This window comes from Emydura macquarii, unplaced genomic scaffold (genome assembly GCF_026122565.2).
Source record: "Emydura macquarii macquarii isolate MOO-44397 ecotype Brisbane River unplaced genomic scaffold, CSIRO-AGI_Emac_v2 contig_2988, whole genome shotgun sequence".
Classification (NCBI taxonomy): Eukaryota; Metazoa; Chordata; order Testudines; family Chelidae; genus Emydura; species Emydura macquarii.
The window spans coordinates 1,445,910-1,465,285 of NW_027133125.1; the positions used below are offsets into that span (position 1 = coordinate 1,445,910).

The following is a 19,376-nucleotide window of genomic DNA, read 5'->3' on the forward strand; positions in this document are numbered from 1 at the left end:
CCTGGGCCAGCCAGTCTTTCCTAACCCTGGGCGGCCCCAATCCAGAGCACCAAGTGGCCCCAGGGACCCCAGCATTGGGTGGTCCCACCCCCTGGCCGGAGCGCTGGCCCTGGGCAGCCCGAATGCTGGCTCCGGGCAGCCCAAGTCCCAATGCCCCCTAGCTCCGGCCCCCACCCACTGTGAGAGAATGGCTGAGCAAGGGTAGGAAGATGAGCAGTGCCTGGGCTGGGGCCATGGGGGAATGCAGCAGGAGGGGGCAGGTCCTCAGGGTAGACCGTGGGCGGGGCTATGCCTAGCTATCTGTGGAGGCTTAGCCTCCACTGGCCTGTGATACCCGCTGCCCATGGCACCAGTACATACATACATACATACATACACTTTTTTCCCATTACAGTAGATTTAGGAGCTCAAGACCAATTACATAGTAAAAAGAAAGAACACATTAGAAAACTGGAAAAGTCATTGTTCACTGTGTTTAAAAAAAAAAAAAAAGAACCCAGTTCAAAGTTGATAAAGATGCTCCTTAAAGAATACAGATTATTGTCATCCTGACCTTTAAAATTGGTCAGGAAGTATCAATGGGAGCCTTCTGAATCAAGTATTCTATGAATTTTCTCCTTTATAGTCTCTTGGTTTTTTCCCTTCTTATATGCTGGCTTTCAGCCAGTTCATTTCATGGAGTTGTTTATACATACATTCTGCTACAGCTGCATTTTTCTGAATTGCCCAGTCTCACAGCACTCCTGCATTCCTTTGGATGACAAATGATGCCCCTGCTGCTTAGACCAAGAGAGATCTAATTACCCTCTGAGCAAGGGACAACTGAGCCAACACCGTGCTCTAGTTGGTGTATGTCCTAAGTTGAAATGGACTGCATTTGTTTATTATAAGCATAGTTTCCTCTTCCACTACTTAGAACATTAACTGTTGACATTAATTGTAACATTCATGGAGGCCAAATGGCTCAGCTGTTGACATCAGTGTTGAATCATCAATTATTTATTGGCAGTTGCCCTTTCATGTATTTTAAGGCCAGATGATAAAGAAATTCAATTAGCAGTGTTAATGCTTCTGGTGACTAGTAAAATGTGGTTTGATTAGGATATGTGAGGGGAAGCTTCTTCTCGGCTAGGTGACTCATTCTCCACCCTCAGTGCTGAATGTTTACCTCCAGATGGGTATTGTGCCTACTGTGTCCAAATAATTTGGTTTGTCCCAGCTGATTAGCATGTTCTAGCAGCACAGAGCAGCCATAAATCCCATTTAAATGGCCCTGGGAAATTCTGCCTGCACAGGAAGTGTGGTAGCGAATAGGGGGAGTGGCCAAGGAGTCCGTATGCATTGCTAATCTCCTGTTACCATAATGGTCCCTGGGATCCACTGCCAGTTACTGAAGGATAAAGCAACCTTCAGGCTGCTCAGTTGTGCTGATGACTAGCCAGCAGCTGGTGGCTCCCAAGGGAAAGTAAAGATATCTTAAAGCCACCACTGCACGCAGTCCCAGCTCGGCACAGTGTGACTTCAATGGTGAGCCAAACCCAGTATTATATTGTGGGAACTTCAGACGGGTTTGATTTGTCATCTTCAGTTATATTCCTGATTCTTCTGAAGTTAATACATTTGGAGAGCTCCCATCCGTCTCCCAGAAATGTATCTATTGTGGCTTTCCAATACAGCCTCGTTACTGGCTAAATTGAGAGTAGTCCTGTACAGAAATCCCAGAAGCAAAAGAGGGCACCAGAACCTTCTCTCTGTCTTTTTCCAACCCTCTCCACTTTGCGTTCTGGCACAGGAATTAGTCATAATCTCCCCAGGCTTTAGTTCCTGGTTCACCTAGATTGCTCCAAGATAGCATGGACTCCTGCACTAGCCTCTCCAGATTGCACAGTTAAGGCAGGATAAGGACAGGGGCATGGAAGTGCTGGGGTGGTATGAGAGATCACACAACTCACCTGCCCTTTTGGAGTTACAGAACCAGTTAACTTAGCCTGTGCTTCTCTCTCTGGCAATTTCAGAAGGTCTTGATGTGGTTATGTGCCAGCCCTTACTACCTTGGGCAGTTGGTCGGCTTTCATAATCTGGCTTTATGGAAAGATCCTAATTTGTTATAAACTAATCTGCTTCCAGGATAGAGGTAGTCAAAACCAGACTGAGTGGGGAGAGTGAATTCCAGAGCTCAGGGAATTCTTTGCTAGGACCCCTGACATTTGGAATCCGCTCACCCACCTTTTTCTCAAAACGGTTCAAATCTATTGAGCTCCAGAGCATGCTGATAAAGTCATTTATTTTCCCCAGTTTTTGTGTTGGGAGGTCTGAGACGTGTGCCTGGAGGGTGTTCCTCCATCCCCATCTTGCCTTCAGAGAGGCCATTGATTTTTGTCTGCAATGCTAGACTTGTGGTTATAGCAAAGGCATTTACCATCCCAGATAAGCACTTGTAAATGTTTTGAGTAAATCCAAATAAATCACTAAAATGGATTTTTAGATCTGATTATATTTTGTGATGTTTTATGATGAAAAACGACAGATTTCCCACAAACCAAAAGCTGATCACTTACACTAATTAAAATATTTGGTGACATCCTATTGCCACATCATGTTTCCCAAAGAGTCCTGCCCAGGTCTACACATCATGACAATAATAAATGAGTCATACCATCATGGAGGGCAACAAAAATGATTAGGGGGCTGGAGCACAAGACTTATGAGGAGAGGCTGAGGGAACTAAGCTTGTTTAGTCTGCAGAAGAGAAGAGTGAGGGTGGATTTGATACAGCCTTTAACTACCTGAAAGAGGGTTCCAAGGGGGATGGAGCTAGGCTGTTCTCAATGGTAGTAGATAACAGAACAAGGAGCAACGGTCTCAAGTTGCAGTGGGGGAGCTCTAGGTTGGATATTAGGAAAACGTTTTTCACTAGGAGGGTGGTGAAGCACTGGAATGGGTTATCTAGGGAGGTGTTGGAATCTCCATCCTTAGAGGTTTTAAAAGTGCGGCTTGACAAAGCCCTGGCTGGGATGATTTAGCTGAGGTTAGTCCTGCTTTGAGCAGGGGGTTGGACTAGATGACCTCCTGAGGTCCCTTCCAACTCTAATATTCTATGATTCTATGATTTTTTGGCAGACCCCCTCATTTATTTCACTGGGGATTTCTGCTTAAAATATTTTAGCCCACTGTGACCCTGGCGAGATCAGTCATCTGCATTACCTTCACCCCAGGTTCAAATGTCATTTGTATATAGAGGTTGCAGTGGTGGTATAGCTGTGTCAGTCACCTACCTTGTTTCATTCGTGTATGTAATCCATATACTGCCCAATATGTATGTGTTGTTATTATTGCAGTTCAGCAATACAGTATATTTATACAGGATATCTTCAGAATTCAAATGAGTCAATTGTTGCCACGAGTCGCTATTTATCATCATCCATTTATAGAAATTGAAGTGTGGTTTTACTCTAAAAAGAGACTCTGTAGAAATGACATTGTCTCAATGATTTCCTGATCAAATTTGCTTAGTAAATAGATATTGTTTTCCAACTGCCAACCTGAAAAATCAACCTGGAAACTGAAAGTCAAGGTGTGTTCTTGCTGGTTCATAAACCAACATTAATAATAAAGATTCTGCATGCCACGTTCCACCCTCAGTTACCCCATTGCAAAAGACATTGTCTTCGAGAACGCAACACGAATATAGTTAATAATTCTGCCAACAATGCCCAAGCCAGAGAAAACTCTAGCTCTCTCTTATGTTGGCTCTGCAGTGGTAGCAGGAAGAAAAAGGAGAAAAACCATACTTTTTTCCTCATAAAATATCGGAAGATCAGATTGCAAATACATCGGGCAGATCTGTTGAGTAAAATAGTGTCTTTTTTACACAGTCGCTTGTCAGAATAGAAGCAGAAAGAAGACCTATTATTAGGTCCAACACCCAGAAATATAATTGAGCAAATAATTAAGCAACTGGTTTGCAAACACCTAGAGGATAATAAGGTGATAAGTAACAATCAGCATGGATTTGTCAAGAACAAATCATGTCAAACCAACCTGATAGCTTTCTTTGACAAGCCTTATGGATGGGGGAAGTATTCGATATACTATATCTTAATTTTAGTAATGCTTTTGATACTGTGATCATAAACAAACTAGGGAAATACAACCTAGATGGATATACTATAAATTGGGTACATAACTGGTTGGAAAACTGTTGCTAGAGAGTAGTTATCACACTCAAGCTGGAAGGACATATCAAGTGATGTCCTGCAGGGATCAGTTCTGAGTCCAGTTCTATTCAAGATCTTCATCAGTGATTTAGATAATGGCATAGAGAGTACACTTATAAAGTTGTCAGATGATACCAAGCTGGGGGAGGGGTTGCAAATGCTTTGGAGGATAGGATTAAAATTGAAAATGATCTGGACAAACTGGAGAAAGTTCAACTCCACTTAGGAAGCAACAATCAGTTGCATGCATACAAAAAGGGAAATGACTGCCTAGGAAGGAGTATGACAGAAAGGGCCAAAGTGGGTCAGAGTGGATCACAAGCTAAATATGAGTCAACAGTGTAACTAACACTGCTGCAAAAAAAGCAAACATAATTCTGGGATGTATTAGCAGGAGTGTTGTAAGCAAGACATGAGAAGTAATTATTTTGCTCTACTCTGTGCTGATATGGTCTCAACTGAAGTATTGTGTCCAGTTCTAGGCAGCATGTTTCAGGAAAAATGTGCACAAATTGAAGAAAATCCAGAAAAGAACAACAACAATGATTAAAGGTCTAGAAAACATGACCTATGGGATAGAAGATTTTTAAAAAATGGGTTTGTTTAGTATAGAGAAGAGAACACCGAGAGGCAACATAACAGTTTTCAAGGACATAAAAGGTTGTTAGAAGGAGGAGGGAGAAAAATTGTTCTCTTTAATCTCCGAGGATAGAACAAGAAGCAATTGCAGCAAGGGCGGTTTAGGTTGGACATTAGGAAAAGCTTCCTAACTGTCAGGGGGGTTAAGCACTGGAATAAATTGCCTAGGGAAGTTGTGGAATCTCCATCATTGGAAATTTTTAAGAGCAGTTTAGACAAACACCTGTCAGGGACGGTCTAGATAATACATAGTGCTGCCATAAATGCAGGGGACTGGACTAGATGACCTCTCTAGGTCTCTTCCATTCCTAAGATTCTATGATCACGTAGTCTCCCCTCAAAAGAGCTAGTGTAGGATTGGTTCTCACTGTATTTTTTCCAGTGCTTTGTGCCAGTCTATTATTAAATGTTCCAAACAGTAGGCCTTCCACTACTTACTAGGGAGGTGATGCTTCTCTCATCAACATTAAGAAGACTTTCCTAATATTAAATCTAATTCTTGGTTGGTGGGTCAGTTTTTTCAATTTCATCCATTTGCTACTAGCCATGGCCATAATAATGCATGGTCTTTTACTGACTCCAGGCAGCAATGGCTCATGCCTCTGGACCACTGCAAACAACTCACTATTTATAATCTTCAAATATCTGCAGTTGGTTACTGCTCCCCTTGTTGCCATTCAGCCACACTATGCATAAAATATTTAGTTCATCTAATCAGCAGCAACATCTCATTACTAATGAAGAGAAGGATGCATTTTTCCAAATGGATTGCAACCCAAAAAAAAAAGGGGTATTATTGCTAGCTTATTTTCTAGGAAGTTGATGTGAAAGGAGGCAGCTTTCTTTTCATGACTGTATACGGAACACTACGGGCTGAACGCAACATAAATGGCATAATTGCCATAGTATATTGAGATTTCAGTTAAGGGCTGGATTGCTGCCTTTATGTTACTTTAATTTACACGTGCAGTTGCTGGTAATTGAGGCATGTGAAGGGAACTCATTAAGTACAGATGGAATAAAGAGGGAGCTAGGTAAGAGCACACGGAGTGTGTGTACTGTAGTAAGCAAATGAAAACTATGTTCATCAAGAATTTCATTGTTCTCAAAACATAATAGTGCCTGTTTGCTCACAGAGGGCCAAATCTGGGATCCACTGACTTAACAGTAACACTCTATTGCCATTGTTGGGACCAGTCTGCCGCCCACTGCCTGAGCGAGAGACGGATCATCTGGTAGAATAGGTTGTAGATCTTTAATGATGTGTTGGAGAGATTTTAACTGGGAACTGTAGGTGATAGCCAGTGGTGTTCTCTTGTTTTCTTTGTTGGGTCTGTCCTGTGGTAGGTGACTTCTGGGTACCCGTCTGGCTCTGTCAATTTGTTTCTTCACTTCTTCAGATGGGTATAGTACTTTTAAGAGTGTTTCATAGAGATCCTGTAGGTGTTTGTCTCTGTCTGGAGGATCGGAGCAAATCTGGTTGTATCTTAAGGCTTGGCTGTAGACAATGTATCGTGTAATGTGTCCAGGATGAAAGCTGGAGGCATGAAGGTATGTATTGCGGTCAGTTGGTTTTTGGTATAGGGTGGTATTAATGTGACCATCCTTTATTTGTATTGTAGTGTCCGGGAAGTGGATTTCTTGTGTGGACTGGTCCAGGCTGAGGTTGATGGTGGGATGGAAATTATTGAAATCCCAGTGAAATTCTTCGAGGGACTCTTTCCCATGGGTCCAGATGATGAAAATGTTATCAGTGTAGCGTAGGTAAAGAAGAGGTGTTTTATTTAGGCAGATTTTCAGAGGAAAAGCAAAAGGTACTTTTGTGATACAAAGGCTACTCCTTGAAAAACTTCAAGTCCCTGCTTTGAAGCATCAGGTATGTCTCTCTCAAAATATCACCAGAATTTTCTTAGTATTAGAAAACAACATATTTTTCTCTAATCTGGGTCTTGAAAATAGCTATACTGTTTTGGCTGAGAGTTTCCCAAAATATTCATCCTGAGGCAAATACCTGGCATGGAACATTTCAGTCCACGCAGTTAACATTTGGAACAGTTATAAGCAACTAAAAATAGGTACTTATAATTGGGAAGTATTGGGCAACCTTTATAATAGGCAATGCTGTCATCCCCCCACCTGTAATGTATGAGAGAGAATTTGTTATATTAAGTCAATGGGACTTGCTGTGTCAGTTGTTTTGTAAAGCAGGATGAAATGTTCTATAAAAATGGAAGATATGGAGAGGGGACCATGATCATATCCAAACTTTTAGATTTGATTTGGCCTGCTGTAGGAAAGGTCTCCAGACACAAAACTTAGTTCTGGATGTAGATTTCACCTTCCCCGTCATTCAAGGTGGTTCAGATCTGGGATTTTAGTCCCAGTACATTTCTAGCATTATTGTGAAATTGTCCTTCACGAGAGTACAGAAGGCACATCTCTCATTGCCCTGCTACTCATCAGTTGTGTTTACTGAGCTGCCATCAAACTTAGAAGAAGCAAAGGCCCTGTGGTTATTATCCTTCTGGCCACTCTCTTCTGGGATAATGGCATGTGACCAGCTACTAGAGCATTTTATACTACTAGCTAATCCAGGGGCAGATGCAGTTTCTCTGCTGAAGAGATAAATACACAAACAAACATTAATGCTGGTTTTTCTTTAGCAAACAAAATTATTCCAACATTGGACTATATATGGCAGAGTTGCCTCTTGGCAGCAGACCACAATAATTATAAAGCCGCTATTGGCAACCTAATGCTTTCCTTTTTCTTTTTTTTTAAACTACTCTTATAGTAACAAAATAATTATAAAATTAGGGTCAGATTCTGCCACCATTATACTACGTAGGATTTTACTCCACAAGCGATTCTATTTAAATCAATAGGAGTATTTGCGAGTGAAGACGGAGAATGTCCCTTTGCTGAAACTGAATTTGTTGGGCACCAGAAGCTGTTAGCTAGCAGGATCTTTGTGTAATATATTATGTAGCCTGGTTTACTGAGCTGATGAGCTCCTTCAACTCCCAATAAGGTCAATAATCATCCTCTCTAATAACTAGGGCAGTAATGTATGTGTATTATTTTTAAGAGACAAATAAAGAGACAGTGGAACATAATTGTACAATTGTTGTGAAAGAGCACAGCGAAGGCTTTTGAAGTAAGTGAGTGACCAAAAGACAGTCACTACAAGTATATTGGAAAAAATGAAAGAAACAAGCATTAAACAATGTTTCATGTGAAACCAGCATGGTATAAAGGATAACCAGCTGGATGGGTTAGCTGCTTGTTTGTTGTTTTTTCATGTTTCATATTAGTAAGCTTTTCCAAGGCAAGAATATCCCAGACTTTACAAAATCAATCACTGAGTGAGGAAATAGGATCAGATAGATTCTCAGATGGTAGAGTTACATTGACTCACAGTAACATCGGTGGAGTTATGCCAGTTGACTCCAGCTGAGAAACTGAGTATGGCAGTAGCATATAAGGAGCGCAAATAAGATCAACTGTAGATCTCAAGTACAGCAAGGCACCTACAGGAAAGACTCCAATCATATTCCTTTGTGTCATTAGTTGGTCCCTCAAAAACTCTGAGCTATCGTTTAAACCTGTGTAGATTAAGTTTTGTTAACACTGTAGTGCTGGCTGAATTTTTTCACTGAAAACAATTACCCTTTTTAAAAACATAGTTTTTCACAACAAATTGTGAATGTCACAAAAAATGTCTGTTTTCCATGGCATCTTCTCAATTTTTACTGTCATTTTTACTAACATATTATTTTCATTTTTTATTTACCAAAAATATATTTTTTCTTACTGAAAGTGGGGTTTTGATACGTGAGAAATTTCAACCATTATTTTGATTTTTAAAAAGTTTGTTAGAAAAATAACATCGAAAATTTAGCAAAAAAAAAAAAAAAAAAAAAAGGAAAATGGTTCCATACCAAACTCTGTGAAACTGAAAGAACTTTGAAATTTCAAAACAATTTGCAAAGGTAGTTTTTGAGCAGTTCTGTAACACTGTTTTAACTAAGAACAAAATTTGGCCTTTGGACTCTCAGGCAATGCCAACACATGTTTAAAAAAATCATAATTAAGGCAAATCCTAAAGATATGTTGCCTCTCCATAGGTCAAGCACCCACTAGGTTTATCTCTAGGCAGATCATTAAAACAGTCTGGTTAGACATTCAGTCTACGTCCAATATCGGCAGTCTTGTTAGGCCACTGAAGCTTTTGACAATGACGTGATTACCAGCCATATACCAGCATTTCTTGGTAAACAGCTTTGTAATTTGTTCGTCTTCCATCTTAATCATATGTAAATACCAGGAAAATCATCAAAAGCAAATCACTGCTGATGGAGACAGTTGCTTGTTTCAGTTACAAATATTATCCTCATTGCTGATATTGTCCTACTTAATATGAATCAGCTGATGAAAATGAACATTAAAAAACATCAATCTGCTGCTTGTCAGCCTTCCTCAACACCAAGGTTTCACTACAGTACAATAGAATTGGGATAACCATGGTTGTATATTTTAAATATCAACTGCCTAAGTGTCAATATCTGTCTGTTTCAGTGCTTCCCTTTTTATTTAACGTTTGGGGTGTCAAGTGAATCGTTTGTAGGTACGGATATTGTATGTAAAAATGGTTAGTAGAAACATATGTTTTAGATGTGTCTCTGTACTCTAGCTCAGAATTGCCTTTGATTGCTTTCTCCAACCCTGAGATCAATTTTTCCAATTATCTGTGTCTCTTTTGATATGTGGATCTTTCTATTTAAGTAACAGAAAATAGCAGATTAAGATATACTGCCTTTTTTGGGTCATTGTGTTGTAAGGCAAAATAAAATAGTTATACTGAATTCAGTTAGTTGCCTCTTTACCATAGTTTGATTCTTTATAAGAAAATGATGAATATGAAAATGCCTGGAGAAAATTATTTCAATGTAACATGGTCCCAATATTTCAACAGACAGCTAACAAAAACAATGCATTCACTTTCTGTGTCGGTGAAAAAGATCTTTAATTGACTTGTTCCTATTGATTCAGAAATCCTAGAAGCCTGTTTATGTTAGTGGTGTACAATTACTGAACTCAGAAAATAGGTTTGAACAGTACAGGAGCTTAATGTGGGATTTAGTTTATCTTGTTATATTTCCATCATTGGACTCCACTTGTAATAGCAACAAAAGGCTCCTAGGGAAATGATGCAAACAAATCTTGAAAAATATTCTAAATATAATACCATTATAAGTATATGGCTCCAGTTTAACTCTAGAAATGCAACCCTAGATGCTAATGGTGAGATACTACTATCATTCCATTACTTCCTGGAGTCACTGTGGATTTATTCCTGTGTAATAATTTGGTTCTAAATCTGTATGAAACACAACTGTTTGGAAAGTAGCCTTCCGAATGACTACATGCAGTAAGTGTGTTTTAAAAGAGAATTGCTTTTATCTTTTAGTATCATGGAAAGGTCTAAAAGCTCAACGGGCCAGAAAAAAAATCCACTAGTGCAACTCACAAAAGGAAATTGAGTGAGCAAACATCAGTTTGCGCACCCATTTTGACATTTACATATTTGGCTTCGGTGCACTCACAAATTGGACAGGGGGATATTTGGAACACTCTCACTGAAAATGCCTGAATATTCACCTCAAACCCATACAATTTGGTTTTAAAAATATCTCATATGCTGGCTAAATACTGGTCCGTATGCCAAATCTGAGTAAACTAAGGAGAACAGGAGACCTACATGGGTTTTAGGAGGACAAAAAGCTTTCCCATATACTGTCTGTAGAGTATGGGACACCTGTATGACCATTATTACACTCCCTAAGTGCTCCTTGCGTGTGGATTTTGGGTAACAGTTAATTGACCTACTTGCTATTCCTCCAACCTCCCCCCCTGCCATTTATGTTGAGAGAGAATGACCATGAAGCACTGCTCCATTGCTGCAGCACCCCGACTGGCCTCTTGGGGTGTGTGTTCACCGCAATTAAAAATCCGTGACTGGCCATTGGCAGGTGACTCACGCTCATGGGGTTCTGCTAAAGCACTGTTTAATTGTGGGGTAGATGTTTGGGCCCGAGCTGGAGGGTGGGCTCTTGGACTCTTCCTTGGGGCAGGTCCCAGAGCTTGAGCTCCAGCCTGAATATCTACACCACAGTTAAACAGCCCCTTACCTCAAGTCAGCTGGCATGGGCTAGCCACAGGTGTCTAACTGCACTGTAGACAGACCTTTGGTGGCCTGCACCCTCCAGCTTGCTAGACAATGGGACCTTTTCTAAAGCGGCTGGCGCTAAAATAGTTTCGATATGGAGAATGCAGTAGGCAACACTTGAGTGATCTCCCTAGGCAGCACAGGCCTGACGCTACAAGGTGCAGAGCACCTGCCGCAGGGGTGGTGTGCAGTGTGAGTGAATAATGCATAGTGCCTTGCAGGAAAAAGCAGGGCTGAGCCCTACTTTCCTGTACTCCACATTTTCGTCTGTTACATTTATGCATAGGCTGGGTGTGCCTGAACCCATCTCGAGTGAACATTTTGGTTTATTATATAAAACAGCCTTTGAAATCAATTCCTTTATTCACTACCACATGTTGATTTAAATTCACTTTTACCGTTCAAGCACACAATGCTTTGCTTTGTCGGTATGTTTGCTGTGGAGGGTAAAAATAGTAGCATAAATCAGACAGCTGTTCGTTGAGCCTCCTAGGCAGTAAGAACACATAATATTATTGTTACTGCCAGTGCTTCACTGGAAATGTAGTATCTTTGTCTGTTAGAGGATTTGTTTAACTACACCAAAAGGGGGCTTATGCAGCTTGGAGATCTAATTTCCTCCAAGATAGTTCTTCACAACTCTTCTATCTGTGCTCTGCGTTGTGGTTTTTAACATTTATTGGCTCTCTCCAGTTGATCTATCTCCCCTTCAGAGCACTAGCATTGCCTATAACAAGAACCCTAAGGTGTTCGCGATGAGTTAATTTTTGTCTGTTAGAACCAGAAAAAAAGTGTCTTGAATGGAATGTATTCATTTCATTTGTAAAATAGGCTTTTGTCCTCTATTTTGGACTAAATGAATGTGCTATAGGAAATAATTGAAGCATTGAATGACAATACTTTACAATCTGGGCTTTTATTCAGGAAATTGAAAATGGCATTCCTACTCAGTAAGGTTATCATTGGCCTGTGGAACCAAAATCATCCTTGGGATAACATCATTGACCTCAGTGGTTTTCCAGCAGAGAGGAATATAGTTCATTTGGGAGGTTTTTTTGTTCTTCAATGAATAGTGAAGAAGTGAAGATCATGTAACAAATGACAATTCAATTGCTATTGACATTCAAGAATGGAGCTTGACATCTGCTGGCCAAATTCTGATCTCAGTTGCACTTCTCACTCCAGGTCTATGCCACAGTAACGACATAAGCCAGGAGTGAGGGTTCTGTGGAATGGCGTGAAACTGGTGTAACTAAGATCAGAGGAGATCTCATGATATTGCTGATTGATATTCCTGGAGTGGCTAAGACCCTGATTCCATAAAGCATTTAAATAGAATTTAAGCAGGTGCTTAAGTACTTTGCTGAGATGATTACTCACGTGCTTAAAAGTAAGCACATGCCAGAGTGTTCTGCTGAATCGGGACCTAGAATTGAATTTTTCCCTGGTATTACAGTTGATTTCCGTGGGACTAGTCATGAGAAAGAGTGGCAGAATTGGGCATTGTAAAGATAAACCTAGCAAAGATATGTTAGATCACATAGTCCATTCCCCTGCCAATGCAGGGCTGTTCCATATAGTAAGCTTTTTATTTAGTCTAGCTTTAAATTGCTCATGCTGTGGTGCTGCTACCACTTTGAGAGTCTATATCATATTTTTTTTGGTTGGTTGGTTGGTTTAGTTCAATAAAATACATATAGTAGAACATGAAGAAACCATTATAAAAATGTTCATTCTTAATACCCATGGATGTTTCGTTATCTATATGTTATGCTTTAGTTTAATGACCCTGGTAAGCAAGTAATAGAACCCAGATTGTTTTTGATTAATGCACACTATTATTTGCTGATAGCTCAGAGTTTTATTTGTATTTAAATATCTTTTTCCAGAATGAGCACTTTTTTTAATTAGATGAAGTATTTCTATATGATATTTCAGTTGCCAGTCAAATTATCCTTTTACTAAGCAAGCATTCTTATTCCAAGGTTTATAGAGTAATTGCCCAGTACAGTGGTTGTGGACCTGTTTCACCTATCATAACAATTAACTTTTGAACATAGGTTAGTTATTATCTAGATTCTTGCTGAAAAGCAACAACAACAAAAATCCAAGCTGCAAAATGAAGTATGTTGACAATAATATATAGTAAGAGCTAAACTGAGTATGCACATTTCAGTAGGATACATCCATATACGATCTTGCATTTTCTTTTTTATAATGAGCACCATTGGGTATTGGTCAAAGTCCACAGGTCCTAATTGATGGTGTCAAGAGAACAGTGTTGCTTTGTTAGTTTTATATTTTTCTCTAAATATTTATCTTACACTATTCTAAAGTTAGAGAGAAAACAAGTATGAGTTCAACTGTGCCGAGTTCATCTCAAACTCAACTTAACTAGGCCCTAACGCTCATTATTTACGTTGATCTTATTTCACATTCTAGAGTTTCTTGCCATGCATGCTTAAGAATAGCCCTTCCTAATATTTTCAGTGAAAGAGATGAATAGATCAATATCGTTCCATATTACTGCAGTTTGTTTATTTTTCCCAAGCTTCTAAGACCCAAAGGTCTGTTACAAAATTTAGAAAAATTGATGTATTCTACCTTTATTTGTAACTGATTCAATTTCTCGATTTAGGGATTAAGTTGATGATAAATTGACTGTGAGGGAAGACAAAATTAATTTTAGGAAATCCTTAATCCATTGCTTTCAGGATATCTGCAGTCTAATGCCTAGTATTTGATGTATATATAAATTTAAGATGTAAATAATCTTGGTTATTTTTAGAGCCCACAGAGTTTAGAGCGCCAATGGGTAAAAGATAATGACACAGGGTGAAATTCACTTCAACATAGAAGATCCTTTGCAGTGTTGCATGGGGCCTTGGATGGTGAATTTATTCTCCAGAGCACATATAATGAAAAGCCTGATCCTGTTCCCATTTTATTGTCAATGTGAACTTTCCTGTTGACTTCATGGGAGTTGGATCAACCCCACAGCAAAAGATCAGTTTGAGTCCAATTCTTGGAGGCTTGCAAACTGGAAGGCCCCTTAAATAACAGTAATGATATTATTTAGGATTCATAGATATAAACTGGATAAGATCAGTGGTATTGGTAGTAGCCAATATCTAGTGCTTCAGTATAGTTGTACAATGTTGTACGGGGTGGGGAAATTATTTCCTATCTCCTCCAGTGAATAGAGCAAACTCTGATGCCATGGACTATATTACCCTATCACAGTGGTGCAGCCAAAAGCAAAGGAAACACTTGTAGTGGTTATTTGCAACTGGAACACCCCCAATTTCTGAGATATAATTGGAAGAGGGACACTAACTAGCCCGCCCCTCAGTCTTTCTCTCCAGCCCATAAGCATGACCTTAAAATGTTCATTTTCTCTGTCTGTGCTCAGTACCCGCTAGAACAGACCAAAAAGGAAGGCAGGAAAGTAAAAGGTACAGGTGTAGCTGATGTGTTTATTGCTGTTTCACCAAGGGCTTCACAAGATGAAACAGTGTCACACCTGCTTGTCTAGCAGTTGCTTCTTGAGACGTTTGCTTTTAAGGATAAGTCTGCACAACAAAAGCTGTGCATGGTCTCGCCTACCCTAGCTAGCTTGAATCCAGCTAATGTGGATTGATTGTGGAATGATAGCAGAGAAGAGAGCTCAGGCTTCGGTGTGGATAATACAAACTTGGCACGAACCCCAGATACATACTTGGGCCACTGCTGTTGTTCCCTGGGCTAGCCAGATTTAAGCTACCTCAGATAAGATAGTCTATGCAGTTTTTCCTGTGCAGACATACCCTTAGTATACTGCATATAGTGCTCTGCTTCACTTTAACACAACCGCTTCCAGTGCAATGTGCTTAACACAGTTATGTCGTCTTTCCCCCTCTTCTCATCCAGATGGAATGCCATATGTTTGGTGGCTTGGCCGTGCCAGTGAAAAGCATCCTTACTGGGGAGGCTCTCTTCCTGGAGTTCAGCAATGTGCGTGTGGACTGGAGGAAAGTTGTCTGGATATGAGATATTTCTGCAACTGTGATGCTGATAAAGAAGAATGGTAATACGCTAAGTAATGTGTCATATCCTATGTGTGGAGCGATGGGGGTAGGGTCGTAAAGGATGATGGGGGAGCTGAATCCTGTGCTAATTTACACCTGGTGTAAACTGATTGGCTTCAGTGCAATTAAATGGGGTGTGAGTCAGCACAGAATTTAGTCTGATTTAAAGCACAACTTGCCAGTCAAACAAAGACAAGGCTTCTACCTAATGCAGTCTTCCAGTGTGACTAGCATGCTGGGCAAAATTCTGCCTTCAGTTACACCTGGGCAGCTCTGTTGCTGTCTGTGGGCCAAATCATGACATTTTTCCTTGATCAAAATTTCCACCGACTTCAGTTGGAGGATTGCCTGAATAAAGACTTCAGCAGGTTAACTTCTTTGGGGACACTGAGCAGAGAGTTTGGGCCTCAGACAATATATTTAGGTGTAGGTAGGTGTAGGAAGTATATCCTATCAAAAGGGTTTGTATTTTCCTTACAAGCCATTAATTTACATTTTTATATGTGCCTGGATTTTCTATGTCTGTCTGATCCAAAACCAAATGAAGATGGTGGAAAGACTCCCTTTGACTTCGGGAGGGGGGGCGGGGAGGGGCTTTCAACCGGATCGAACAGGTGGTTTTATACCTATAAAATATGTATTCAAAACCTTCTGTAGACCCAAGCCTTGATTTAAATCTCTCTCCAATGAATATTCCCTGATGTTGGAAAACTGTGAATATAAACTCTTCCTTTCACTCTTTGTTCACTTTAAAGACTTTTAGCTGCTGAGAGAGAGCCAGTCTGAATATTTTCAAATTGATTTCCTATTTCTTCTCTAGAGGACCAGAAATGTCAGTCATGGTTGTTGAAAGTACAAGGATATTTTTGTGAAATACAATAAAAAATGTACAAGTATTCAAAAAAGAGGGATAATCCAGAGATGTGAATTTTTCTGCTTTTTTTTTTTAATACGTATAACCCTTAAAAGATCAGCAACAAGAAATTGTGGAGAAAATCCCCCATATACCAAACATGTCATTATATTTAAAATAGTGTCTAAAATTTCTCTAGGAAGCCCTCATTTTGGAGAAATAAAGAAACACAATAAAACAAGCCATGGAGCTAGCAATATAAGGACACACACCAAGATATTCAAATGAATTATTCTGAGAGCCTCACTTTTTGGGTACCCAACTTGTGGCACTTAATAAGGGACTGCTTTTAAGAAAGAGTGGAGCTGCTCGCCCTTCAAAAATCTGGACTCTGAGATGTCTCAGATTGAGCACCACAAAGTCATTAGTCACTTTTGAAAATCTAGGCTCCTAGTAAGTTTTCAATTAGAGGCCACAAGTAAAATAAAATGAATATCCTGTCTTCTTGTTCCAAATATTAGTGTCACAAAAAGTTTGCACTATAACATAAGACTCTAATTATTAATATAATAACAAGGCTAAGCTGTGCTAAGAAAGGATGACTTGGTATAAAAAGTAACTTGCTAGGTGAACTCAAGAGCCGTGAAGAGAGGCAGTAAAGAGAGCAGTATCAGAAGGAGTATATGCAGACTTTGTGCTTGGAGGTAGCAAGACTTAGTGAGTGGTGTGTCTAGTCCATCTGTGGGTTGTTTGGTTGACTGTTGTTTTTCTTTTTGTTCTCTGTGTGCAGGTTGAGTGGTTGGGCTGTGAGCCCCAGTAAGCAGGTTGTTTTGATAAAGACCACACGGCTCTAGTCCTTGGGGCTTTGATTAGCCCAGATGTTTGAAGTTTCTGAGTGGTTGATCATTCCCTAGTGGTGAGGGACAGAGGGGAGCTGAGCTAAGCAGTGAAGACTTGGTATAAAAAGTCATTTACTAGGCGAACTCAAAAGCCACAAACAAAGGCAGCAAACAGGGAAGTTGAGAGAAGGAGAGGGAGAAGCTTTCCTTTCAGGTGCAACACTACATGTGATATCAATATGGTCAGGGATTGACCTGCAGCAGATGTGCCATGATCGGTTGGCCTGATGACAGACAGGATTTCATATGTATGAAGTGTAAGTTGGTGGTTGTGCTGAAGTTAAAAATCCTTAGATTGGAGGGGCAGGTTGAGATACTACTGAGAATCAGAATCTGCAGCATTCCTAGACAGCCAGGTTCAGGAAACGCCAATATCCTAGGATCAAAGAAGATTGGAATCAGAGAGAGAGAGAGGAAGTCAGAGAGGAGTCTCGGCAGTTCAGAACCACCAGAGGCAAGAGGTCATGGCAATATTCTACATGGCTGGAGACAGAAGAGGATTGGCAAGCTGTGGAAGAGAACGGGGAGGAATTCCACAGTTAGTCATTTCAAATCAATACCAGGTCCACAATATGGAAACATTGGAAGATACCTCTCTAGATCCAGCAGGTCCAAGGAAACAGAGATATGTACAGGACACACCTGTGGATGGCAGCTCAGCCCAACCTGTAAGAAAATCAAGGTTGCCCACAGAGAGTTCTCTAACCATCCAAGGAATCTCCTTATTGGAGATTCAATACTCAGAAGAACTGAAAGAACATTCTACAAGGGACAGGTGGACAACAGGACATTGTGCTGCCTTCCTGGAGCCAAGATACAAGACCTCACTTTAAGATTGGATAGACTTCTGAAATCAATGGGCAAGGATCTACTGGTTCATATTGGCAGTAATGATGCAATATTATCAGAGATACTATATGACTTCAGGGCACTCAGAAGCATGCTCAAGAAAAAATGTCCAAGCAACCTTCTCTGAAATCTTTCTTGTCCCACGAGTAAAGGAAGACAGAAAGCAGAAGATTCTGGACGTGGACAACAGGCTAGGTAAGTGGTGCAAAGTGGTTTTGTAGAACATTGGTCCAACACCTATGGGGGGAGAGAGAGGGCTGTATAATTTGGATGGCCTGTGCCTCAGTAGAAGAAGGACCAACCTCATCCAGAACAGGCTAGCTAGAGTAGTCAGAGGAGGTTAAACTAATAACAAAAAGGGAGAATAAAAAGAAGGAAGATATGAGTACTTGGTTAGAACAAAATCAAGATGTTAAGAACAAAATTAATTTAGGAACCAAAAGATGTGAAGAAAAGAAATAGATGTGAAGAGAAGAAATTCTTGAATTGCCTATATTCCAATTCTAGTGGCCTCTGTAACATACAAGAGGAATTGGAATTGCTCATTTATGAACATAAATTTGATCTAGTTGAAACCTGGTGGGATGATTTGCATTACTGGAATGTTAAAATCAATGTTTATAACCTATTTAGGAAGGCTAGAGTGGGCAAAAGTGGAGGGCAGTGACACTTTGTCAAAAATGGCATTACTTGTTCCAAGTCACTGATAACTCACAAGAAAATGATCTTGAAAGTTAATGGATCAGTGTCCTAACAGCTAAAGCATAAGATAGGCTATTAGTTGGTGTCTGCTACAGGCCACCAAATCACCTTATAGAATAGTGACTAAGGAGCTTGCTGGACCATTAATGTTAATTTTCAGTAAGTCTTGCAACACTGGGGAAGTTCCGGGAGACTGGAAGAAAGTTAATGTACCAATTTTTAGAAAGGGTAAATGGGATGACTCAGGTAATTATAGGTCTGTCAATCTGATGTTGATCCCAAGCTGATATAGGACTCAATTAATAAAGATTTAAAAGAAATGTTGTAATTAATGCAAATCAACATGGGTTTATGGAAAATGGACCCTGTCAAACTAATTTGATATCTTTTATTGATGAGATTCCAAGTTTGATTGTTAAAGGTAATAATGTTGATGTAATTTACTTAGATTTCTGTAATGTTTCAGTTGGCACTGCTTGACATTTTGATATAAAATCTACAATGATATAAAATTAACATGGCACACATTAAGTGGATTAAAAACTGGCTAATTGATAGGTCTCAAAATGTAATTGTCAACAGGGAATTGTCATCTAGTGGGTGTGATTCCAATGGGGTTCCGCAGGGATCAGTTCTTGGCCCTTATGCTATTACCCATTTTTATAAATGATCTGGAAGAAAACATAAAATCACCACTGATAAAGTTTGCAGATGACCCAAAAATTGGGGGAGTGGTAAACAAGGAAAAAGACAGGTCACTGATACAGAGCGATCTAGATCACTTGGTAAACTGAATGTAAGCAAATACTGTGTGTTTTGATATGACTAAATATACACATCTAGGAATAAAAAATGTGGCCATATTTATAGGAGGGGAAAACTCTATCCTGGGAAGAAGTGATCTGAAAAATATTTGAAGTG

General features: G+C 39.9%; 1 protein-coding gene across 1 annotated transcript in view; it reads left to right on the plus strand.

Annotated features, from left to right (window-relative positions):
• The window catches only part of CNTNAP5 (contactin associated protein family member 5), a 385,501-nt gene that overhangs the window by 295,085 nt on the left and 71,040 nt on the right, over nucleotides 1–19,376 (plus strand). Inside the window, exon 14 of the mRNA XM_067570074.1 lies at nucleotides 14,995–15,151. Coding sequence (XP_067426175.1) covers nucleotides 14,995–15,151 — 157 coding nt within the window. The remainder of the gene's footprint in view (nucleotides 1–14,994; nucleotides 15,152–19,376) is intronic.